The following is a 26,466-nucleotide window of genomic DNA, read 5'->3' on the forward strand; positions in this document are numbered from 1 at the left end:
CAGAGCCTGAGTGGTGGGAAACGAGTGATGATAACTTGGAGCTATGCATGTGATTTCAATTGGAGTTAGGCTTGCCTAATCACGTGATGGCGACTATAAATGAAGTACATAGTGAATTAACTCAAGCAAAGTTATTTTTACTTAATTTTGGTAGTGAATTTGTGTGAAGTCTTTTATTTTTATTTCACATTTAATTGTGTTTTATATATGTTCTTAATATATAATATAAGAAAATTGAGTAGTGGGGGTGTTTTGAGAATTATATTGGTATTTTTTTGAGGTAAATGTCATTATGAGTGCATTCTACAATGATAATTGAAGTCAATATTGTCTTTATTACAAATTTTTAGATGCTAAATCATTGTTTTAGTGCCATTAATAAATAAAGCCTTTCTATATATCTAATATTGATAAAAATCTATCAATAATCAATACCACTAAATTAGCCTTTCAATAGATCTAATAGCACTTGAGGTTGTGGCCTAACAGCTATGGTAAAGACTTGTTTCCTTTTTTAGCATCTAGGTTCGACTCTTTATGTGCACGTCTGTCATCCTCGTGGTGTTTTATCTGTCTACTGGGCTAGCAAGATGTTCAGTGGGTTCAGAGATTAGTCATAGTATGCATAAGCTGGCCCGGACACCCCGAGTTATATAAAAAAAATAGCATGTATCTAGCTAAATAATAATGATAATGATAATTTGACGTGTGTCATTAATCTATTTAAGATAATAATTTCTATTAAAACTTTATACAAAATATTTTTGTAGTGCCAAAAGCTTCGGAGTTCGATTTCAAATTTTGATTATAACCTTTGTTAATATTAATTAATTACTGATTTATTTGTTTCTTAAACTCTTTCTAATTTTGTCAAATTTTCAAATATTAAGCTCAACACTATAGTTGGATTAACATATACAAACAATTAGATATTAAAAAAAATGAAAGTAAGAATAAAATTAATGTGCATTGCCTTACAAACAATCATACAAAACACATAATTTTTTTTTGTCATATTTGTCTGTCCATGCCTTTAAAAACCATAGACACAAGCTAGTTGCCACCACTTCTTTTTATTGATACCAAGGCACCAGCTAGAAGGCTTCCTATAACCCAAAAACAATGTTGAAACCGCAGGTTTCTCGTCAACCAAACTCCACAAGAACTCACTTGCTTTTCCATAAGCCATTCATCCAAGGCAGTCGACATGCTTCTTTTTTTCTCAAATCAACTTCCAAATTCAATATTGAAGCTCAAAAACATTTTCGAGTTGCCTTTAAACCTAGCGAAATTAAAGCCATAGCAAGTGTCACAGAGGAGAGCACTGACATTAAAGTTAAAGCTGTTGTGACTGTAAAACAAACCATTGGTGGGCTCATAACAAGCGTAGGGATTGAGCGAGGTCTCGATGACATTAAAGACTTGCTTGGTAAAACACTCTTGTTGGAGCTTGTTAGTGCTGAGCTTGATCCTAGTAAGCATTTAAACCATAACCTAGTTTAAAATCATTCTTCTTCTTCTTCTTCTTCTGCATATTATATTCTTTTTGAAAATGGATTTATGAACTCGGTTATTTTGTTTCTACTTCTTGCTATTTCATTTCAAATTTTCAACGTAAAATTATGGAAAAGAAACACAAATGCACAAAAGGATTGAAAAAACTGTATAGCATGCAGAGCATAAAATTATAGGCAATGGTAATTTTTTCAATAAATCAACACAGTATGTCTTAATTAATTAATTAATACAGGAGAAAAGAGAAAGGTCAATACTTATGCCTCGACTTTTGCTACTATAATTAAGGTCAAGAAATTAATAAAAAGTTTAACTCGTGAGAAATCATGCATGACACCTTTTTCTTGGAATTCTTCCTTCACTTATTAGAGAGATCCTATATCTAATCGCAGGGACGGATATAAGATGTGGCATTTGGGGGTGTAAGATTGTATAATTTGTAATTAATATGAAAGCCCATTTCATAGAACTTGTTTAAAATTATTTGCAAAATTAGAGGGGATTTTGAAACTTTAAATTCGTCCCTGTCTATTCGTTTCTTTGTTAAAAAATTATGTGCATTGATATTTTTTGTTTCCTTTTTCGTAACAAAGAGGGCAAAAAGGTACTGTTTCTTCTAATAAACATATTTCCTCTTTACATACAATCACTTTCGTAAAAAACAAAAAAAAAATCAACATATTTCCTTTTCTGCAGGCTATAAATAAAAAATAATTCACAGAAAAACTCAAGGGTGGTTAATAATTGATCTTCTCTTCGCCTTAAACATATAAAGCATGGTACCAGATTCCAATTCATTAATATTAATAGAACCTTTCCTTCTATCACATTGCAAATGGGCCCATGTCCAACATGAAATATGAAAAGATTGGCTGAAAATGATTACGAGAGCGTTTATGAACACAGGTCACTTTATATTTTTAAATTCTGATGATAATTTATGATTTTTATATAATATCTTGTTTCAAAATGTGATGCAAATCATTTTTCTAAAAAAATTATTTATTTTTACTAAAATTGAATTTTTTTATATATTTTAGATGGGTTTGATGTGCTGATTTTAAAAATAAAAAAATATTATTTTAATACATTTTAATATGAAAATCTCTTTGAAAAACAAAGGTTCTCAGAAAATTATTTGCATTAATTTTTTTTTATTTTGTTTCCTTTTGCTTTGTTTTTTTCTGCAGAAACGGAACTAGAGAAGCCAACTATTCAAGCGTTTGCACATCGGGTAGGCGGCCAAGTAGTGGAGGGAGATATCAGATATGAAGCAGACTTTGAGGTTCCATTGAATTTTGGAGAGGTTGGTGCCATTTTTGTTGAAAATGAGCACCATAAGGAGATGTTTCTTCAGGACATAGTGCTTGATGGTTTACCTCATGGCGCGGTTAATATTACTTGTGGTTCATGGGTTCATTCTAAGTATGACAACGATCGTAAGAGAGTCTTCTTCACCAACAAGGTCAGTATTAATTTGTTTTTATTAATTTTTGCAACAGAGGATTCAACATTTGTAGTCATTCTAAATGCTTATTTGTTTTTGCATTTTTAACATGTTTTTTTAAAAATAATAAATTTTTTAAAACTTTTTTATTTTAAATTAATTTTTTATGTGTTATCAGATCATTTTTATAGGTTGATATCAAAAATAATTTTTAAAAAATAAAAAAAATATTATTTTGATTTATTTTCAAGTAAAATATACTTTTAAAAAAACCATTATCACACTTTAAATTTAAATTTTACTAATGATATTCTACTCCCTATCTTATTTATTCTTATTAATTTGTTTTAAAAAGATTTTTTTTTCAATAGTTAAATTAAAAATCAAATTGAATCTCAGTCATTGTAGCATGCTCTGAACCCTATATCTACAAGTATATATTGAGCTATAAAACCAATTGAAGAAGATATTGTATTGATGTTATATATGTGGTTCTCGTTTTAGGAATGAATCATCTGTATACGTACGTGTGATCATTGTCATTGATTTTGACACTGTAGAATGAAATATCTCTTCCTCGGTAAAATTTTGCCTAATCCTAAATCTGACTGGGCAACAATTGATTGGCTTTTGAACGCCAATCTTGCCACCTAATGCTAGAATTTACATGGTAGCTATGTTGCATGCAAAAGTATAGACTAGTTTTTATTTTTATTTTTTTAATAATCATCGAGAGTATAGACTAGTATTTAAAGTCATCAAAGGCATCATATCAAAGTAATTAAGCTTGACTAATATTCTAAATCAATCAATTTTTTTTTTTTAAAAAAATTACTTTTGAATATTGTTAAAGTTAGATCGGGTTTATCAGCTAGATTTACCGACCTAGATTTTACAACTATACATCATATCACTAGCTAGTATACAACCAAAAGCCCTTTGTTATAATTATCTAAGTGGTGGCCTAGTGGTAAGAGCTTGGGACTAAGAGATTTGTTTTTTCTGTGGTCTCAGATTTAAGCCCTGTGGTTGTTCATATGATGTTCATTGGAGACTTACATAGTCGTTAACTTCAGAACCCGTGAGATTAGTCGAAATGCGTGAAAGTTAATCCGAACACTCATGTTAAACTATAAAAAAAGCTATTTTTTTGATAATCATCGAGAGTATAGACTAGTATTTAAAGTCATCAAAGGCATCATATTAAAGTAATTAACCTTGACTAATATTCTAAATTAATCAATTTTTTTTTCAAAAAAGTTACTTCTGAATATTGTTAAAGTTAGATCGGGTTTATCAGCTAGATTCACCGACCTAGATTTTACAACTATACATCATATCACTAGCTAGTATATAACCAAAAGCCCTTTGTTATAATTATCTAAGTGGTGGCCTAGTGGTAAGAGCTTGGGACTAAGAGATTTGCTTTTTCTATGGTCTCAGATTCAAGCCCTGTGGTTGTTCATATGATGTCCATTAGAGACTTACATGGTCGTTAACTTCAGGACCCGTGAGATTAGTCAAGATGCGTGAAAGCTGGTCCGGACACCCACGTTAAACTATATAAAAAAAAAAGCCATTTATTATCCTTAACTATTTTACTAATTTTCGACCATTAATGAGGAAAAATAGGACTTCTTCCCTCAATATTGACAGAGTTCTTCTCTTTCAATTCAATTTGCCACTATTCTATAATTACATTTAAACCCAAATCCAAAATATTCGGAACTTTGCCAAGCTCTTATGTTTTAATATACACTTGTGTACATGTTTCAATTTTTCACTGATTCACTAGAAAACACATAATTTCTTGATACATGCATGCTTCTCAAACATTTAAGCAGTTGAATAATAAACTTAAATTAATCTTCTCAAACATTTATTGTTATATTTGTCACCACACCAGCTTAGATTAATATCCTGCTTTGAGATTTTCATGATAATTGTGTGTTTATTAATTTGTGAAACAGTCATACTTACCCTCACAAACACCAAGTGGGATTAGAAGATTGAGAGAGGAAGAGCTCGTACTTTTGCGAGGGAATGGGCAAGGACAACGTAAAGCAGGTGATAGAATATATGATTATGATGTGTATAATGATATAGGTAATCCTGATAAAAAACCAGAGCTAGCTAGACCGGTGCTCGGCGGTAAAGAACATTCTTACCCTAGACGTTGCCGAACAGGACGACCACGATGCGAGACAGGTAAGAATTTATTCACAAAATTCGATTTTCATCATCAATACTTTCTGTCAATGAGGAAAACAACTTAATTTGAAAGAAATGTGGTGGATACTAATAACTCGTAGTTAGATTCTACAGAAATAAAAATAACGTGATAAAAGAGTGGATTGTAGATTCTTAAATATTAAATAATTGGTTAAACACTGGAGTTTGTATAAATTTTTTTTATGATTTGTTTATGTATTTCATACTCTATCAAAAGATATTATCTTAGTAGAGTACTTTTAGAAGTTTCTCCACCACTTAGATGAGTCGCCCCCAATGCTTGAGAGTGATGGGCTCCATCCATCCAAGGACTGGAGTGTTCTTCTCATCATATTTTTTACAAGCCTAGAATTATATATCATTGAGGAAAAATGTTACCATAAAATGAACACCATTAATGGTTAGCGAGTTATATTTGATGTGTGCATATTAGAGATGGGGAGAGTGCTCCCAAAATGGAAGCTATAGAAAGCTACATAGTTTTGGCGATAAAATGCCAAGTGGAAAACCATGGGGCCTCATTGCCTTTCGATTATGAATATGATAGTTATAGCAAGCAATTGTTACTTTCTGAGACGGGAACTGAGCCGGGCTGTGGTCCATTAACAGTTGTCAGATTTCCTTATGAAGAAAGGTGTGGTTAAGTTTACAGCATGATATATCGTCATCAAGGGCAGGCCATTATTTGGCAGAGTTTTCCAAAGGACCACTGTTTTGAGCCCCACAAATTGACTTGCTAAACATAGCTAATTAATAGCTTATCAGAATAGCGAAGGGCTCGCAATTTTCATAGAAAAAAACAGTGCCTCACAAAAGAGACAGGCCAATGACATTTTTCTCTCCAAAATATCATCACGAAATACTGAATTTTGTCCTCGAACAAAATAAATTCCAAATTGAATCCCCAATCTATCTTGCACTCCTCAGTTAACCATACCCACAAGATGTTTTCCTTTAAAATCATAAAATTGACCAGTTTGGTTAAAAATGATGTCATTTGTGACGTTTAGATGGGGAATCCAATTGAGATTTTTTTTGTTTAGGGACCCAGTTGAGAATTACGTGATAGTTGGGGTATAAATATGTCCATTTCCAAAGGAAAAAAAAAGTGTGGCCCCTCCATATTCTGGCCATACTGGGAGATGCCTTTAGGACCTATAGCTTGTCTGTAGGAAGCTAAATGAAAGGAAAAGTTTTTTCTTGCCATCCTTAAAACTAATTTGTTCTCGTTTCATTAATAATCCTTGAAATCAATTAATTAAACTCTGGAGGTAATTAATGTGTTTATCGAAGATGTTGTATATTTTGTTTTCAAATGATGGTGACAAAAAATCTATAGCTAATCATTTCGAAATAATTATAGTCTTTAACTATATGAACTTGTATCATGTAGATCCATCGTCTGAGAAGAGGGCTAGTGACTTTTACGTTCCCAGAGATGAAGCATTTTCTGAAGTGAAGCAGCTTACCTTCTCTGCCAAGACATTGTACTCATTGTTCAACGCCTTGATACCTTCAATAGGAAATGTTATTGATGATGCAAATATTGGATTCCCATACATGACTGCAATAGACTCACTCTTCAGTGAAGGAATTGCAATGCCACCACTTACAAAAGAAGGATTTTGGAAAGAAGTTATGCCCCGGCTTTTCAAGGTCATCGCTGGTGGAGGAGATGTGCTGCGATTTGAAGTCCCTAAACCAATGGAAAGTATGAGCACACTCTTCTTTGCCTTTTTTTTTTTTAAAAAAGAGAAGTTATTTGAGCTCACACATTGTTTCAAATGAGTTTTCGCATTTTCAGGAGACAAGTTCTTCTGGTTTAAGGATGAAGAATTTGCTCGACAGACTCTTGCCGGTCTCAATCCGTATAGCATCAAATCGGTTACGGTATAATATTGATACATGTTCTCCACACAAACACGCAAAGAAACTTAGGGATTACCGTTTGTTTTTGAGGTTGCACCGCAGGTCCAACCTCAATCCTAAACAGGCGCTTAGTCCCAATTCGCAATGTTTAGATTGTGTATAGTTAATATCTATCTTAGGATATAAAAACAAATACAGAATCGACATTGCATGACAAAATTATATTGATGAAAAGGAAAGAATCATCATGAAAATATAGTAATATGCGATAGTATTCATCCATGTTTGCTTAAAAAACCGTTGTTTAAAATTGTGCAGGAATGGCCACTAAAGAGTGAGCTTGATCCAGAGATCTACGGTCCGCCAGAATCTGCGATTACCTCAGAGCTATTAGAGGCAGAGATTGGAGGGGTAACTAGAGTTGATAAGGTAATTATCCCTCCATGAAATTATGCTCGAATAACACTGGGCATAAATAAATTCCGATTGATGCACTAATAGGGTGTTTGTGTGTAATAACATTCAGGCCATAAGAGAAAAGAAGCTGTTCATCCTAGATTACCACGATCTCTTGCTACCATTTGTTAGCAAAGTCAGAGAACTCGAAGGAACAACGTTATACGGGTCGAGGACATTGTTCTTCCTAACCCCAGAGGGCACATTAAGGCCACTAGCAATTGAACTGACTCGCCCACCGATGGACGGGAAGCCTCAATGGAAGCAAGTGTTTACACCGTGTTACCATTCCACAGGTTGCTGGCTCTGGAGGCTAGCTAAAGCTCATGTCCTTGCTCATGACTCTGGTTTTCATCAACTTGTTAGCCACTGGTATGTGCCTAATAGTTCTCTATAACCAACAATTTGAATTCCTTTAAATTGATTTTCCTTTCTACAAATTTTGCAGGCTTAGAACACATTGTGTGACAGAACCTTATATAATTGCAACGAATCGTCAGCTTAGTGTTATGCATCCAATTTACAGACTGTTACATCCTCATTTTCGATACACAATGGAGATCAATGCTTTAGCTAGAGAATCATTAATCAATGCAGGTGGTATCATTGAGACTTCATTCTCTCCTGGCAAGTATTCTATGGAGATCTGCTCTGCTGCCTATGATAAGCTGTGGCGGTTTGACCATGAAGCACTACCCAATGACCTAATCAGCAGGTAAGCATTAGCCTCCAATCTACGAATTCTCTCAAAAACATAAAGCAAATAGAGGAACTTTAGTTTTTGGTGTAAAATTCATTTTTTCTTCTCAATTTGCTAATTGCCAGGGGAATGGCGATTGAAGATCTAACTGCCCCACATGGCCTAAAACTTACAATCGAAGACTACCCTTTCGCCAACGATGGTTTGTATTTATGGGATGCCATCAAACAATGGGTTAGTGACTATGTAAATCACTACTACCCTGAATCAGGTTTAGTAGCTTCCGATGCAGAGCTCCAAGCATGGTGGACTGAAATTCGGACAATAGGCCATGCTGACAAGAAAGATGAACCATGGTGGCCGGAACTCAAAACACGACATAACCTTATCGATATCATCACTACTATCATATGGGTGGCCTCAGGTCACCACGCTGCGGTGAACTTTGGACAGTATCCTTACGCAGGATACTTTCCTAACAGGCCTACCATTGCCAGAACAAAAATGCCAACCGAAGACCCTACAGATGAAGAATGGAAGCTTTTCTTGGAAAAACCTGAAGCAGCACTCTTGGCAACCTTCCCTTCAAAACTTCAGGCAACGAGAGTAATGGCTGTGTTGAGTGTGCTATCAAACCATTCTCCTGATGAGGAATATATCGGGGAAGGAATAGAACAAGCATGGGCAGATGATCCAATTATAAAGGCAGCTTTTGAGAAATTCAGTGGGAGGTTGAAAGAGTTAGAAGGGATAATTGATGAAAGGAATGCTAATCCAAAATTGATGAATAGACATGGAGCTGGCATTGTGCCATATGAGCTTCTGAAGCCTTTTTCTAAGCCAGGGATAACAGGAAAGGGAGTTCCATATAGTATTTCCATTTGAAATATGCCAACTTATCAAACTTGAATTTGGAGGAGGAGGAGGAGGAGGAGGAGGGTGTATTTCAAATGGATAAAGAATAGATGTATCTGTTGATCACTTTTCGCTGAGTTAAAACATGAGTATTAAAAATTACATAATCTCAAACTCGTGTTGATGCATCAAGTAAGTTTTGGGTGTCATATTCTAGAATCATATTATCATAAATACAAAATATTAAGATAATTGTTATAAATTAAGATTTTTATTTTTTTAAAAAAATAGTTATAATCTCAAGAAATAATCAATTTTCATTGAAAATTGAAAACTACCAAAAAAAAAACTACAAATGAAAAACATAAATAGTTTTTTTTATTACTGAACGCACCATGATATTTTCTTAGAGTAAAATTAAATGGTAGTGAGCATGTTGAGCCACGTACCAATAGTATCCCAAAATCAAGAGCAAAAGAGAGTGAACAATTGGTGAAACAAACTACAAGAAAGGCGACGTAGAGGAAGACAATAGAAGAAACATAATGAATACAAGCAATACACCTAACATTAAAAATTTAATTCAAAATTTTATTATTGAATATTTTTTAAAAAATAATATGTTGAAATACAAGTTAAAAAACTTTATTTATACTAATTCTAAGCCTAAATTGAATAAGAAAAAAATAAAATTTCTAAATTGAATAAGAAAAAAAGTAACTTAATGAACATAAAATTCCTAAACGAAATAATAAGAATGAGAAACCATGAATAAATATTTTTCTAGACTAGATAGGAATAAAAATAAATAATAAAACAAATAATTTTTTTAAAAAATTCTCTTACATCAAAATGTTGATGATATAGTGAGAGAACTTCCGAATGTTCGTCAACATCCTGCAAAGTTAATATTAGATGTCATAGAACATCCCTTCTTCTTTAACTTGAAGAGAAATTAAGAAGGCTTTCAAGTTAGGTTTTCAAGGTTTTCCTAAAGAACCGTATCTTTCTATATATAGCGGTTAAGAAAAGTGATGGATGAAACATTGAATTTTGCACTTGATTGGAAATCTAAATTGCTATATTCAATTTATCTACTAAGTTTTTTTAACCTTCATTTTTGCTTCTCTCCTGTGTAAGACTTGCTAAGCAGGTTTTATATATTTTGTATAGACTTGAAATATTTGCATGATTTATTGAAAGAGTTTTTTGATGATTTGTGAACGAAAGAAGCATGGCCATAATTTCCATGGATGAGTAGTTTAGGCAAAAGTAAATGAGTTATTGTAAAGTATCATTGGGTGATTAAGCTAAGGTGTCAGCATTGTTTGTTCATGAGAGGTGATAAAATTGGGTTGTGGTTTTTGAAGGCCGTTTGGGAGTGCTTTGTGTTGATACTATATGTGACTGTGAAATTAAATAGAGTAGTTCCAGTGATTAAGAGAGTTTATCGTTTTTTTTAAAAAAAAAAATATTAGATTCAATTCTTAGGGTTAATCTCAACTGACACACCAGCTGCTCTCAGAATATTCTTAACGTGGAATAAAAAATATATTTAAAAGCTGAGTACCAATTTATGTTCATTTATATTGGAGAGGATAGGCAATGGTTGATGTGTAATAGAATCCTTCAATTTCATTTATAAAGCATTGCATGTTTTATCATGGTTAATTTGCAACTTATGGTACAAATTAATTATTTGTTAGTAAATTAAAATTAATCATACACATTTAATTAAATGGAACAAAAAAATAAAAATAAAAACTAAAATTCAACAAAATAATGCAAAAATTATTACAATAACAACAAAAATTGAACTCAATTATTTCTAAGTGATAATATTTTTAATCATAAATTTACAAAAATTTATTCTAAATGGAATGCATACAAAGTAATAATTAAAATTAAACCTACACATCTAATTGAAATTGAACAAAATATTTGAAAAAAAAACTAGAACTCAACAAAATAATGCAAAAATTATTTCAGTAACAACTAAAACTCATGTCATTTATTAATTCATAAAATTATTAAGAGCACAAAATTGAACAAAAATAATGACAAAAACAATAATGCAAAAAAAAACACAAAAAAGAATGAAAATGAATGAAAAAATATTACCTTAATTGTGTGCTTTATTTTGGCTCTTAATTAAAAAAAAAACAAAAGAGAAGAAAAGACATTGTTAACAAACCAAAAAAAAAAAAGAATGAAGAAAGACAACATACCTTAGGATGAGAAGAGAAGAGAATGCTTGATTTCAGGAGAGAATGAGAGAGAAAGAAGAGAAGAGAAAGAGAGAGAAATGGGTGTGTGAGAGAAGAAGATAAAGCCCTGTCTATCATGATTCTGGTCTTTTAATACCCCCATGTTCTATACTTGGTCAACTCTATATTTTCAAGATAGTACAACATGTAGAAATTTTAACACATGTTAATTTTTTGGTATCCTAGACCAAGGACTTTCATCATGGACTTAGCATCATAGAAGTTTTCTTTTAGCCTATTCCCTTCATGTAAAATGTTTCTCGTTCATTCGACAATTCTATCATAACTAGCCTCACTCGGCCTATGATCTGACGACTTGATGTTGAACACAAGTGCAACGACCGATAATTTATTATGATTTGTGCAACCATCCTATAATAGTTTGTTAGAATCTTGCAAAAGATCAAAAAAATTGGTCGTGTCTGCATTAGGTTTTTCATCTATGATTGGACATTGACCAGCATGACCCTGATTCATTCTCATCGCTTCCATAATCATATTCCTATAATGATTACTATTATCATATACACACGTTGCTAGAACTAGAAGTGAACGCAACCATCCTTTCTACCATGGTATCTTGAGGAACATATAGTTCTCCATGTGCATATCAACACAGGTATTTCTCCATGAACTCTTTTTGTAGAAGATTCATCGTTACAACATCTAGATTGAGGAATTTTTTATTTTTACACCTCTTGTATGGACATCTAAAACCCCATTCAACAATATTTCTCGGAGTAGATAGTGCATAATCAATAAGACCCTAAACCCCATTACAATAATCTATCATCTACAACTCTTGAGGTGAATCTCTATACATCCATGAACGATCATCCATTACTTATATCAAACCTATATAAAATAATGATGACAACATGCATTATATACTTAACTACGTTAACTAAATAATTGCAAAAATATTGATTTAGCTTAAACTTATTCAATATATTTTAATTGTACTCTTACTTAATTATCAATTATATATATAAATTCAAATTTCTACACATTTACCAAAAATTTCAACTCGACAATAAAATTGACAAAACATGAAATAGACGCGTTAATAAGCTATTATTTATTTCATCACAAAACACCTAAGTCAAAAATTCAACATAAGTTTCATCAATTTACAAACAAATACAATTTTATAAAATCTAAAATAAACCCTAACATGTACAAATCATAAATCCATACAACAAATTTGTATGAGAAAAAACTATAAAACAACACCCAAATAAAATACATATACTATAAAAAATATGCAAAAAAATAAACATTTTAAAATTGAGTTCAAATTAAAAAAGGGTAGATTTACTTAAAGTGGAGTGTTGTTACCCATTTTGGGTCCTCACACAAAAAAGAGAAAAAAGAAGAAAAAAAATCAAAAAACAATTGTCGGAAGAAAAAAAATATAGCAGTGAGCAAAGGACACAGGGGCACCCAGAAAATGACTAAAGATTGGTTGAGAAAGTTCAAAAATACAAGGATTGAAATTTGACAATATATTTTTTATTGATGAAGGCCCTATTTTTTAGGGTTTAGGGTTAAGTCCAAAATCAGATGTTTAAGGAATCAATTAGATTTTGTTGAAAGATTAATTGAGTTTATGAAGGGTTTGATCGTAAGAAAAAATAATTTTAAAGTCAATTTAGGCTTTAATTGGAAAAAATTAAAGTTTGGGAGTCAAATTATAATTTTTAAGAGTTAATTTGGTCAAATCAGGGGCTTAATTTCATAAATATTGAAGTTTTATGGGCAATTAGGGACTTGATTGAAGAAATCCAAAACACTGGAAAAAGCACGTAAATAGGGCTGAAATTGACTGAATGAGGGGCGAAATTGAAGAAATTGAAATTTTATCGATCAATTGAAAGTAAAAATGCACAAATTCAAAACCAATGATCAAAATAGAAAAGGCGACCAACTTCAGGGCTGACATTTTAATTTAGCAAGGATGCAATTGAATTGATTCTTAAAATCAAATCTTAATTGAGGACTTGATTGAATAAACTAAAAATTAAGGTCTAATTTGGAAATAGACACTTTTTGACGCCTTTTTCTTTTAAATGAAATAACACGTTTTGTACAAAAAAAACATTGTTTCACTCATTGTTCATTAAAAAAAAGCAAACAGTGTAATTTTGAGAGCACTGTACACCATTTTCTTCTCCTAAACGTGTAAATGCATGCGAAGAAGGTTTTTTTTCCCCTAATTTGCAGAGCCTCTCTCCCCCCCACCCCTCCCTTGCCTAAAAACCTCAACACAACTCACACCCTATCATGGCCTACCATAATGATGAAAGGGGCAAAGGAAATAAGCCCTGTGGGTGGCTCTGGGCGGCTGCACAATGGCCACCCCAGCCACCCTACCTCTTCATCATGACTGGATAGGGGTAGGGTGGTTCCCTCTACCCCTGCCCCTTATAAATACCCCCCTTCACCAGGCAGCGAGGAGGGGGAGGAGAGGATGAAAAAATAAAGAAAAGACAAATGAAAAAAAATAGAGAAAAAAGATAGGAAAAGAACGAAACAAGAAGAGAAACAAAGAGAGAGGAAAAAACAAGGGAAAACAGGAAAAGGAAATAAAGAAAGGGAAGGGAAGAAATTAAAAAAATGATAGAAGAGAGAAGAGAAAACAGAGACAAATAAGAAAGAAAAAGAAGAAGTTTGTGCCTACACGCAGGGAAGAAAAAGAACCGTAGCAGTAGCCACCATTTTCTTTACATAACGCCTAGAACCACCGCCTACTTTCCTCGTCGCCGCCACCAACATCAATGTGAGCCACCGTAGGTCAGGTTCTCCTTCTTTTGCCTTCTTCACTGTTCTGTTAGTGAACAGTTGAGAGTTTCTCCACTGTTTCTGGGTCAGACTAGTGGTGGCCCAGACCAAAATGACTACGCTAGGTCCAACTCAGTCACCCTAAAAGTAAAGGACTTGTTGGGCCGACCTTAGCCGAATTTCTTTTAGGCTGGTCTCGACCTAACCAGGGTGGGCTCAACCCATATAATTGGGTTCGACCAATCCCATTATATTATTATAATATAATAATATTATATAATATAATATTATATATTAATTAAAAACAAAAAAATTCCAAAAATCATTTTAAAAAAATTGTGATTTTATCGTAGAATTTTCTACCAATTTTGATTAATACTGGTTTGTATTTTTATAGTGTAAAGATACAAATCTAGTATTAAAATACTCGATTTCTCTGAAATGTTGCCAAATAAAATATAGAAAAAAAAATAATCTTGTTTTCATGCATATGGCCAAGTCTCTCAAAAATATAAAACATATTCATATCATATTTTCGAACAAAAAATTTTAAAAAAATGTATTAACATGCATTTTGGACTTTAATAACTAGTTTATTAAAATAATGAGAATTAGGTCTATATTTCAAAAGTACCAGAAAATTTATTTTGTTTTTTTTAGTATCTAGGATTACAAACTTATGCGTAAGACGTATTCCTGATGTTAAATAATTTTTTATATATTGACATTAGAATAGTTAAGTTTTTATCTGAGAAGATAAAGATTTCCTTACTAAGAAGGACTTGTCTTCAACCTTAGACAGCCTAACAACCAGATAACTAGTTTAATAAGACAATTAAACAATGCAATTTACTTTAGGTAAGGCATACAAGGGGTGCTAATACTGTCCTTCTACATAACCAGTCCCCATGCTTGATTTTTTAGACTAGTTAGGGTTCTTAGTGACTAAATACCAGGTGACGACTCTCATTCCCTCTTTCCACTTATAATAAGACAAAAATTCTTTGTCTCCCACATTTCCCGATACAATACCATTAGGAGGACGATCGACGTGATGTCGCACCCGTGCAACATGGAGAATCCTCAATAAAACTTGAATCAAAACAAAAATACTGACAAACTAAGTGTTGTGGTGGCTGAATTTGTTGTAAAAGGTTGAATTGTGTTGAAATTAGGGGGATGGTGGCTATTTGTTACATGAAAAAATGCATAAGGAAGAAGAAGAAATGAAGGAGAGAGAAAGGAGAATCAATCTACAGGTCATAAATTAAGTATCATTGATCACATTATCGGTGAAATTATTCTGTTAGTAACTCCATCAATTATTTTGTCTGTAAAAATATCACGTCACCACACGATTTGGTTTTTTTAATTCTACTGTAATACCCTTCGTTATTCCCTTGGTATACACTAAAGAATTTTTCTGTCAGTATTTACCGATGGATACAGATGAAAAACTTTGTCTGTAAAGGTTATTATAATATACCGACATAATTTTTTCGTCAGTATTTCCATTTATATTTGTCAATTTTATGAAACAATGTCAAAAGATACGAGTTGCCATGCCTTCTTTTGAAATTTCAAATGTACAAGGTGAGCTCAAATTTAAAACGCTGTAATCTGACTTCAAATGCATATGTACTTTTCGTTTTCTAGTTTTTAATTAAGTATTCCAATCATTTTTATCGAAAAGAAAACGATTATTTTACTTATTTGTTCTGCTAAATATGAAATGCTTGCTAGTTTGAGTTCATGTTTTAATGCTAAGGAAAAGTGATGACACAGAAGTGAAGTTCAGATATATCTGTTGTTAATTTCTCCAAATATTCTTGTTGCTACCCAAATTTTGACCCATGTTTTGATAATTTTTTTTAAAATAAAAAAAAATAATAATAAAAAATAAAGATTTACATGTGGCAAGAACATAGAGCATCAGGGTTAAGGAAGCAATATGTCAAGGAGATAATTACTGAATCATATATAATTACTGCAATATCATAGATATATGATTTGATTCGTGCTGGTTATGGAAAATAATCACTGCAATAAAAAATACCATATATATATAGGATTTGTTGGTGCTGGTTGTTGTTACTCAATTTTGGACCCCATGTGCTGGAGATGGTGTATACCCGTTTTGAACAGGAGTATAGGAGTTTAGCTCATGTTCGCCAGAAGATTGACAAAAGCGGAGTAAAAAGAAATATATATATATATATATATATATATATATATTTTTTAACCCTGTTTGAGCTGTTTTCTGCTCTTTTTTTATCCTTCCCCTTTGCTACCAAAATCATTAGGTTTTCTTAGGTTGATCAGGAGTCTTTATAATGCTAAATTCGTTCTTTTTTATCTGGTCTTTAAGGTTGAATAAATCCCTCATAATTTGCACTAAAAAAATAGTTCTGCTGCTGTCGTAATTTTTTGGTTCCAACTTAGGCTTCGATTCTGACTCAGTTTCGTACGATATCTGACCATCCTAGGTATATCCTATCACTCATTACATGTTGAAAAGTTGACGTACACCTTTATTAGGTCCTAGGGATCATTTTTCTTAGAGCAGATTCTCAGTCAGATTTGGATGGCTCAGTTTTGTCAGATCAAGAACCTTTTGACCAACCAGATTACTGCCAGTTTCTGTTTTGTAAAAAGATTTTATCTCACTTCGACTCCTTCATCAAAGTTGTAGTCCTAGACGCGTAGATGAATTTGGGCTTTTGAATCACTTTATTTCAATATCAGAAGCTCAAGATATTCCCGTTTGAATATCTGGTGTTGAAAGCAGGGATTCCTGACCGCGAGAAGGATTTTTGCCCAAGTTCGCGGGACTGATTCGAAGGATTTTTTTTGGACCAAGGACTGAATCGAAATGTGCTAAATTGAGGGATTGAATTGAAGAAGGACATTGAAAGCTGGAGAGGGGGGCTGGATCATCATAAATGACAGGATTTTTACCACACCGAATAAGGAAAATAAGACCTTGCAGCTGCACCCTCCAGCTGATTTCTTTCCTTTTTTCTCTGATGTTTTCCTTTCTCATCACGCCTGATTTTTGGAGCTGAAGACCACTTTTTTGTTGCCTCATTTCAAAGGGAGCAGCTGGCCCTATGGAAGGAAAGAAAAGAGCAACACCTTCCTCTAAAACTGGAAAGAAATCAAACGTAAAGCACCAGCACAAAATCAGAATATTGCAGCTTCCTTTTGCGTTTTTTTTACTGCAAATCAGTAGGGATTTATGTCCTAGAATTAATGCATTAAATCTTTCCTAAATAGAGATATGTTAGACTATATATAAACCCCTCTAATGACCTAGCAAGGGATAGAAAAAAGAGGGCAGAAAAATAGAAAAAAGAGGGCAGAAAAATAAGAGAAAAACAGAGAGAAAAGAGCAGAGAAGGAAACAGCAAAAGAAAGAGAAGGAAAACGCAGGAGAGGCAGGCGACGGGGAAACCAGTCATTTACCAGCACATAGCTGAAATATTTCGTCCGTTTCAGCATCTCTATTTTCGTCTGTCATTTACCAGCAGCCAAGGAGGTACGCGTGAGCTGTGTCTTTCGGCCTTGGGTTTTATTTTCTGCAAACAGGAGCTGCAGTTTGAAGGAACACGCAAGAGAGGCAGGCGACGGTATTCAAGGAAACACGCGTGAGCTGTGATATTTTTGGTCCCTGGTTTCATTTTCTGCAAACAGGAACTGCAGGTATAAGCCCCAATCTCTCCTCCTTTGTTATTTTTATACGACCGGGTGCAGCAACTGCAGTGCCCTCTCCTTCGCCTGTTTCAGCGCCAGGTAAGTCCATGCATTCTCTTTGCTTTGCATTTTAATTATATGTTACTGTGCAATCTTTTGTGGTTACTGTTCAAGTGAATTATAATTCACTTGGACAGTTTGTCTAAATTTTGTGTCCTGCCGGGTCCCTTGCTGAGGCAAGTGACCCGGCCGGACCTAATTCTTTTTTGTTTTGAATAAAATAAAAGAAAGAGAAAGAGATTTATTTTCTGGAATATTTATTTTAAAGTCTGAATTTTTTTTATGTTGTAAAAAAATATATACCAATCTGGTATTTAGAATACCCGGTTTTCGACGCAACTGCAGCAAATATACATATATATCAAAATTTTGTTTTCTTGTGTGTTGCATACGGCCAATACTCTAACATGTTTTGAACGTTCTTTTTATATAAAAAAATATTGGAAGTTTCAAAAATGTGTTTTCGCATGGATTTCTTAAACACAACAAAAATTATTTTCTTGCATTTCTGGATTTTACAACATGTTTGTAAAACTCCAAAGGGTATTGGCCAATATTCCAAAAAATATAAAAATCTTATTTTGGGGGGAATTAATCTATTATTCACCGTTAATGTTTGGATAAAGAAACCCCAAATGGATGAATATCCAAAATATTATTGCGAATAACTTGTTATTATTCACCGTTAATGTTTGGATAAAGAAACCCCAAAGGGATGAATATCCAAAATATTATTGGGAATAATTTGTTATTATTAGCTATTAATGTTTGGATAAAGAAACCCAAAGTGGTTAATATCCAAAATATTTTTCTAGGAATAATAAGTCATTACACATCCTTGAAAGAAGCCTTGATTGTAATCGAGGACATTTCAATTTTTTTTACTCCGCGGTTTACGAGCCGTAAGAGTATGAAATACTAAGGGAAAAATGAGCTTTTAAAGCAATGGAATCTCCTTGGATTTCTATCTTAATAAATTTAGTTTGAATCAAACCTAGGAAAATTGATGGGATTAGAAAACACCAACACCATAGCAATTATAAGACAAACCAAATTAACACCAAGCAGCTTACCTTAGGTAGGGCGTACTAGGGGTGCTAATACCTTCCCTTTACGCAACCAGTCCCTTGCCTTAGAATCTCTGAAAGACCAGTTAGGTTTCCTAGTGACCATAATACTAGGTGGCGACTCCCTTTATCCACAATCAAAACAAAAGACTCCGAAATCAATCGAGGATCGCCGCGACGCCGCGCTCGCTCGCGAGGGTGCGACAATTCTCATCAAACACAGAAATCTTATCAACATTAAGTGTAATCTAGTTTTAAAATATTTCAAATGGAAATACTATATGGAACACCCTTTCCTGTTACCCCTGGTTTAGAAAACGGTATCATGAGCTCATATGGCACAATTCCAGCTCCATTTCTGTTCTTTAATTCTGGGTTAGCATTCCTTTGATTGATTATTTGTTCTAACTCCTTCAACTTCCCATTGAACTTTTCAAAAGCTGTCTTTATAATTGGATCATCAGCCCATGCTGCTTCTATATGCTCCCCAATATATTCCTCATAAGGAGAATGGTAGGACAACACATACAAAGCAGCAATTACTGTTGTAGCCTGAAGTTTTGAAGGGTAAGTTTCCAAAAGTACAGATTCAGGTTTTTCCAAGAAACGATTCCAGTCTTCATCCGTGGGGTCTTCAGTTGGCATTTTTATTCTAGCAATGGTAGGCCTGTTAAGAATGTAGCCTGCGTATGTATATTGCCCAAAGTTCACTGCCGCATGGTGACCTGAGGCCACCCAAATGATAGTGGTGAGGATATCGATAAGATTATGTGGACTTCTGAGTTCTGGCCACCATGGTTCATCTTTCTTGTCTGCGTGGCCTACTGTCCGAATTTCTGTCCACCAAGCTTGGAGCTCTTCGTCAGAAGATACGAAGCTTGGATCAGGGTAGTAGAGATGAACATAGTCGCTAACCCATTGTTTAATGGCATCCCATAAGATTAAACCATCGTTGGCAAAAGGGTAGTCTTCGATTGTAAGTTTGAGGCCATGTGGAGCAGTTGGATCTTCTATAGCCATTCCTCTGGAAATTAAACAAAATAGATAATGAAATTATAACCTGAAGATATTGCTTCAGACAGTAAAAAGATTTGAAACAAAAATCTTGGTGACGTTACCTGCTGATCAGGTCATTTGGTAGTGCCTCATTGTCGAACCGCCACAGCTGATCATAAGCAAAAGAGCAAATCTCCATAGAATACTTCCCAGGTGAGAATGAAGACTCAATGATACTACCAGCATTTATTAGAGATTCTCGAGCAAGAGCATTGATCGCCATTGTGTTGCGGAAATGAGGATGTAAAAGTCTAAAAATCGGATGCATAACGCTGAGCTGCCGATGTGTTGCAATTATGTAAGGTTCGGTCACACCATGCGTTCTTAACCTGCAAAAGTAAACATCTTAATCAGCTCTTGGTTAATTAATGCAATAAAAAAACAACTCCAACGAACAAAACTGGTGTTACTGAAGTACTGTTGAACCTGGCCTAGTTTTGGTTAACTTAAAATGAATTTATAGGCGCGTACCAGTGACTAACAAGTTGATGATAACCAGAGTCATGAGCAAGCACGTGTGCTTTGGCCAGTATCCAAAGCCATAAACCAGTGGAATGGTCACATGGTGTAAATACCTGCTTCCATTGAGGCTTCCCATCAATCGGCGGGCGAGTCAGTTCAATAGCTAGTGGCCTTAATGTGCCCTCTGGGGTTAGGTAGAACAATGTTCTTGAACCATATAACGTTGTTCCTTCAATTTCTCTTACTTTGCTCACAAATGGTAACAAGAGATCATGGTAATCTAGGATGAACAACTTCCTTTGTTTTATGGCCTGAATATTGTCTCGTATGTATGACAGTGTATTAGAATGTAGAGCACAGTAGGATTTTTGTTATGATTTTGTAAATCAACACTTACCTCATGGACTTTAATTAATCCTCCAATCTGTGCCTCTATTAGTTCTGTCGTTAACATAGACTCTGGGGGTCCATAGATCTGAGGGTCAAGTTTACTATTTATTGGCCATTCCTGCACAAATTTATCCATTGCTGTAAGCAATTACGGATGAATATTGTTGCATGACCTTTTGCATCTTGTCAAACAAAGCTTGCAGTCGTTACGACGTAAATTAAACAAAAATCTAGGTATATTGTATACATATTTATTTAGTATACCATGACCAATTTGATGCTAAATGGGTTGAGACCCGCAAGAACCTGTCGACCGAATTCTCCATCCCTAAGCCAACAGAATTTATCTCCTAAAAAATAAAAAAAACCTCCATTACTGAGTGAGATTTATATGCAAGAAATCCAGGATAAGAAGAATGTGTTCATACTCTTCATTGTTTTAGGCATCTCAAAGCGCAACATATCTTCTCCGTTGGGGATATTGATAGCCTTGAAAAGTTGGGGCAACAATGTTTTCCACAACCCTTCATTTGGAAGGGGAGGCAATTCAAGTTCTTCATCGTAAAGGGATTCTATTGATGTAAAGTATTCGAATCCATGATCAGCACAGGTAATGGCATTGGCATAGAATGTTTGAATTAATGAGGCAAATGTCTTGGCATAGAATGTTATCTCCTTTACTTCTGAGGATGCTTCATCTCTAGGGATGTAGAAATCACCTTTCCTTATCTCTGATGTTGGATCTGTATGCATGATGGCAGTTGTTCATACCCTTTGAAATAAAATGATTAGTGGAAACACTAATCCCACTTGCCTAAACTTGTATTCAAAAGATTAATAGAAGATAAGACTTTCTTTACAAATATTCCTGTAAGTTTCCTTCATTATATATGTTGCGCACTATAATGCAGATAAAGAACAAATTCCTATCAATAATTTTTTTAAAATACGGAAATATCAATTCAAAATTACCTCTATGCAAGCATGATATGCAGAAAATAATTATGAGAATTCAACTCGATCCGTATGTTTCTTACCTATCTCACTTCGAGGCCGGCCGGTTCGGCAACGTCTAGGGTAAGGGAGTTTTTTACCACCGAGTACCGGTCTTGCTAGTTCTGAACTTTTATCAGGATCACCAATATCATTATAAACATCATAGTCATATATTCTATCACCAGCTTGCTGTTTTCCTAGGCCATTGCCTCGCAAGATTATGATCTCTTCCTTTCTCAGTCTTCTTAAACCACTTGGTGTTTGTGATGGTACGTATGACTGTTTCACAAATCACACACTAAATTGATCGTAAAAAATAAATTTATATTAAAATTTGAAATCAATAATATAAATCTTAGTACAATGATGGCAGTAGTTTTTTATTTTTAATTTTTTTTGTGCAGAATTTGGTTGGCCTTTCACCATCAATATCTGGACTGGAGATTGGTCCAACAAATTTGTTTTTCACGTCTTGGATTACCCAAAAACTTTTCCCTAAAGAAGTTGAACTTTAAATGATCACGTGTAGTCTGTACCTGACGAGTAGTACACAGGTAGTAGACGACTTCATAACCTTTTTAGTTGACTGTAAAGAAAGATACCTTTACAAGGCCAGTAATTTCGGTACTTGAATAGCCTTACCTTTAAAACAAAAATTATAGAGTAATATAGAAAGGGTTCTAAGAAATAGCTATTGAACTTTCTAATATTCCAAAAAATAACATTTATATCACTTTAAAAAAAAGCCATTTTTGCGATCGAATATTTGGTCACAAATAAGCAAATATCTGTGACAAATGTGTTTTGTTATAAAAAAAAATATAGCACTTATATATATATAGTGACGACTTAATTGTTTTGTTTTACCATCTTTTGATATTATTATGAATCCAAAATTGGGTGTGTATAAAATAAACCCAAAAAAAAAGAGGGAATTTGGATCATTCTTTGAAAAGATTTATGTGGCCATTAGAATGCAGAAAATTTAAGATTATGTACTTTTATGTATGCGACGGGTGCAAACTGACCTTGTTAGTGAAGAAGACTCTTTTCCGACTATTTTTATACTTGGAATGTATCCATGAGCCACAAGTTACATTGATGTTGCCTTGTGGTAAGCCATTAAGGACAATCTCTTGAAGGAATACCTCCGTATGGTACCCGTTTTCAACAGAAATAGCACCAACCTCTCCAAAATCCGGTGGAACCTCGAAGCCTGCTTCATATTTGACGTACTCATTTGCTTGGCTTAATCTCCGGTGTGCATACCCTTTAATTGTTGGCTTCTCTAGCTCACTCTCTTCCAAAAAAAGTGGAACCAAATTAATTGTGATATATAACTAAGCTTCATGTCTGAATCCCCACAAAATTAATTAGATCTCAAAATTCATGCATAGATTCTTTTCACAAAATTAATTAGATCTCAAAGTTCAATATTAATAATGAATTTTTTTTTTTTGGATTAGAATGAAGTTCAGTATAAAAAAATGCATTTTTTTTTTTTGGATTGGAACGAAGGAAAAAGTAATTTTGAAATAATATTATGCTATGGCTTGAATACTTACTGGGATGAAGCTCGACACTAATAAGCTCTAACAAGATTGTTTTCCCCAGCAAGTCTTGAATGTCATTCAGTCCTTGATCAATCCCTAGGCTTGTTAGAAGCCCACCAACATTTCGTTTCACCTTCACAATGGCTTTAACCTTAATTTTAGTATCCTGCGACAGACTTGCTATAGCTTTAGAACTTCTAGGTTTAAAGCCAGTTTTAAAGTGTTTTTGTGCTTTGGGTCTTGGTTTTAAATGGAAAGAAGAATGGTCATTTCCAGGGATGAATTGTTTGGTAAATCGCATGAGAGCTCTTGTAGGGTTTGATTGTTGATAAACTTGAGGCTTCAACATTGCTGGTAGTTTTTGAAGTCCTGTTCTGTGAGTTGATTGCTTGGTTTAGGAGTGTCTTGGTGTTATATATATAGGCAATGGATAGTTAGAAGAACACCCATGTGATTTTCATTTTATTCATTGGTTCTTTCAATTTAAATGGTTATTTTGTATTATTATTTTTTTATAATAATCATGGGGATATATTATAATAGCTAGTGCCAGCAAGTTGATGGTGAACTGGCAAAGCAGAAACCATATAGTCTGAAATACAAAGGAGAAAGGTAAGCCATGAAAAGTCTAATCAAAACTTGTCTAAGCTAGAACAAAGACAACACACTCTCTTAGAAGGGTGGTTGCTTATTTGTCAAATTCACTATACCTTCCGATCTATCCTCTGAACAAGTCCAAACCCGTGTACATAAAGTTTCCATCAACTGTCTTCATCAACCATAAAGCAAGACGATGTAAAACTAGCTCTATAATTGAATTCCAATCTGGCAAAGTTAAGAGATATAGGAGGCAAGGTTTCTCAATATACTAGGAGGATGTGTTAATAGATAGCAGCCCTCCTCGTGAAAAAATAGAATTCACAGATAAATAAGTAGCACTCAAATTATCACACTAAAAAACAGTCATAGGAGTAGGAGAAACCTGAAGATATAAAAGTGAAGCCACAAAATCTTAGCAATACCATCAACAAAAGCCTTATACTTTGGTTCAGTCGAAGACCGAGCCACTAATCTTTGCTTCCCGAACTTCCATGAAATAGGTGTATTACCAAGATACATTAGTAACCACCGATGGATTCTGATTGAAGCTTTTCAATTAAGTTATGTTGCACCCTTATTGATAGTACCTCCTTTACTAATGATAGAGTTTTTTAAGCCAATGTTTGGATTAAAGGGGCTTCTTTGAAAGTTCAGGTGTTCCTCTAGTTGGCAGTCTAGGACAAAGTTAGTACAAGAGCTTTTCTTCTTCACCAGAATGTTTTGCCTACCACACAAGCTTCGTGTGTCTTTTACAGCTCAAATTTGCAAACTTTAGAGCACCTTTTTATACATTGTAATTTTCTAGGAGTGTTTAGATGAAATTTTTGGATTGGTGGGTTATCCAATGTTATATACCGAGCACACTAGACTCGCTACTTCTACAGTGGCCTGGAATGGTGCAAGGCGAATTTTAAAGATTAGCTTGAAGACTAATCTCCAGTAGTACTACTTAGGGTATTTGGTTTTTGAGGAACAAAATTATTTTTTAGGAGGGAACTATAAGCTTGTTTGATTGTTTCTCCACCATCGTTCATCGGGTTGCTATTTGCTTGCATACTCTGGATTTAAACTTCACTTATACAAGAAACGACCTCTTAAGATCTTCTGATGGCGTCAAATGAAAGCGAGTATGACGTGCAATGTATATGTGATTGGAAGACAAATTAAGACATCTATAACTCAAATGAGAGGTATTATAACCAAAAACAAGCAAGGACTATAACAAAAATGCACGCAAAGAGCAGAACAAAAATCTAGCTTATAAAACAAGACCTTTGCTTTTTGTAGATAAGTACTGACATAATCATCACCTTGGCGTAAGTCTTGGAATGAGCCATGTATCATAATCCTTGTATGTGATGGTGAGGTAAAAGCCTTTTCAAGGGTCCAAGGAATTTCAGTAACGATCAACCATAAGGTGTAGAATTTCAGTAACAAAGAAGAAAGAAGAGCACTCGTGCATGGTTACTTGATCATGCTGCTTCCATGAAATAAAATAAGGATTAAGCATAGAAGTTATAAGGTCCAAGGAATTGGAATCAAGCATCAGCCATAATGAGAAACTTCGGAGGACCATGGAAAAACAACTTTGATGGTTTGGGGTAGCGCCATTAAAGACGTCATCATTTCGATGAAGCCAAAGATTCCACACAATGTAGGAGAAAAGAAGCTATCATGAGAGATTTTGTTGTTTGTCTTTCACTGTGGAAAACCATTGGTAGCATATATCATTAAAAGATTTTGGGAAAACATTACTAATACCTCATTGTGAAAGGAATTTTATCCATAGATTCCAAGCAAAGTGGCAGTGGATGAAGAGGTAACTTGAAGATTTCAGGCTTTTATTGAAAAATACACATCTTGATTCATAAAGGGTAAGGAAGTCATGTTGAAACAAGAAATCTCTAGTAGATACTTTGTCTTGGATAAGAAGCCAGAGGAATAATTGCATTTTTTGTGGGGGCGTGTTGTGTCCAAATTGAAGACTGGAATGACTAGGCACCACCGTAGAGTAGCCGATCCATTATATTGGAACACGATTTTACTCTTAAAATGCCATTTGTATTGAGCGTCCAAATTTTCTTGTCTAGTCTGAAGCATAACATAGTCTTGGAATCCAATAAGGATGATAATAATGATAAATGCTCTTGTTCAAATTGGAACAGAGAGCGACGCCATTGCAGGGACCATGTCTAGATATTGATCCATCTACCCATGTCAGCCACCAAAGAAGATTTTGAGGAAGACGAAAGATATAGCCTAGGGAAGGCGGTTTTCAAAGGAAAATCTCCAATTCAATTGTCTAGCCAAAAGGATGTTAATTTGCCATTGCCCACAATGAACTTACAATGTTTTGTGAAGACATGATGATCATTGGTTTGAAGAATGTTTATAATATCCCTTTATATTTTGGAGGGGTGCTTATTGAAGATCAGAATCCCATTCTAAAAAACTGGATTGTACAAAG

General features: G+C 34.1%; 2 protein-coding genes across 2 annotated transcripts; one reads left to right on the forward strand and one right to left on the reverse strand.

Annotated features, from left to right (window-relative positions):
- The first annotated feature begins 1,056 nt into the window (after positions 1 to 1,056).
- On the forward strand, positions 1,057 to 9,241 carry LOC133684340 (linoleate 13S-lipoxygenase 2-1, chloroplastic-like). The gene is made up of 9 exons (XM_062106830.1): positions 1,057 to 1,474; positions 2,706 to 2,980; positions 4,933 to 5,170; positions 6,588 to 6,905; positions 6,999 to 7,084; positions 7,382 to 7,492; positions 7,590 to 7,891; positions 7,968 to 8,234; positions 8,345 to 9,241. The coding sequence occupies exons 1-9, from the start codon at positions 1,123 to 1,125 to the stop codon at positions 9,102 to 9,104; spliced, it is 2,709 nt and encodes a 902-aa protein (XP_061962814.1). The 5' UTR covers positions 1,057 to 1,122; the 3' UTR covers positions 9,105 to 9,241.
- Positions 9,242 to 19,170: 9,929 nt separating this feature from the next.
- On the reverse strand, positions 19,171 to 23,772 carry LOC133700383 (linoleate 13S-lipoxygenase 2-1, chloroplastic-like). The gene is made up of 9 exons (XM_062123929.1): positions 23,412 to 23,772; positions 22,875 to 23,146; positions 21,888 to 22,125; positions 21,279 to 21,593; positions 21,115 to 21,200; positions 20,858 to 20,968; positions 20,470 to 20,771; positions 20,061 to 20,327; positions 19,171 to 19,966 (listed from the first exon to the last, which is right to left on the reverse strand). The coding sequence occupies exons 1-9, from the start codon at positions 23,746 to 23,748 to the stop codon at positions 19,207 to 19,209; spliced, it is 2,688 nt and encodes an 895-aa protein (XP_061979913.1). The 5' UTR covers positions 23,749 to 23,772; the 3' UTR covers positions 19,171 to 19,206.
- Positions 23,773 to 26,466: the final 2,694 nt, after the last annotated feature.

The sequence above is a fragment of the Populus nigra genome, chromosome 1, assembly GCF_951802175.1.
Source record: "Populus nigra chromosome 1, ddPopNigr1.1, whole genome shotgun sequence".
Classification (NCBI taxonomy): Eukaryota; Viridiplantae; Streptophyta; class Magnoliopsida; order Malpighiales; family Salicaceae; genus Populus; species Populus nigra.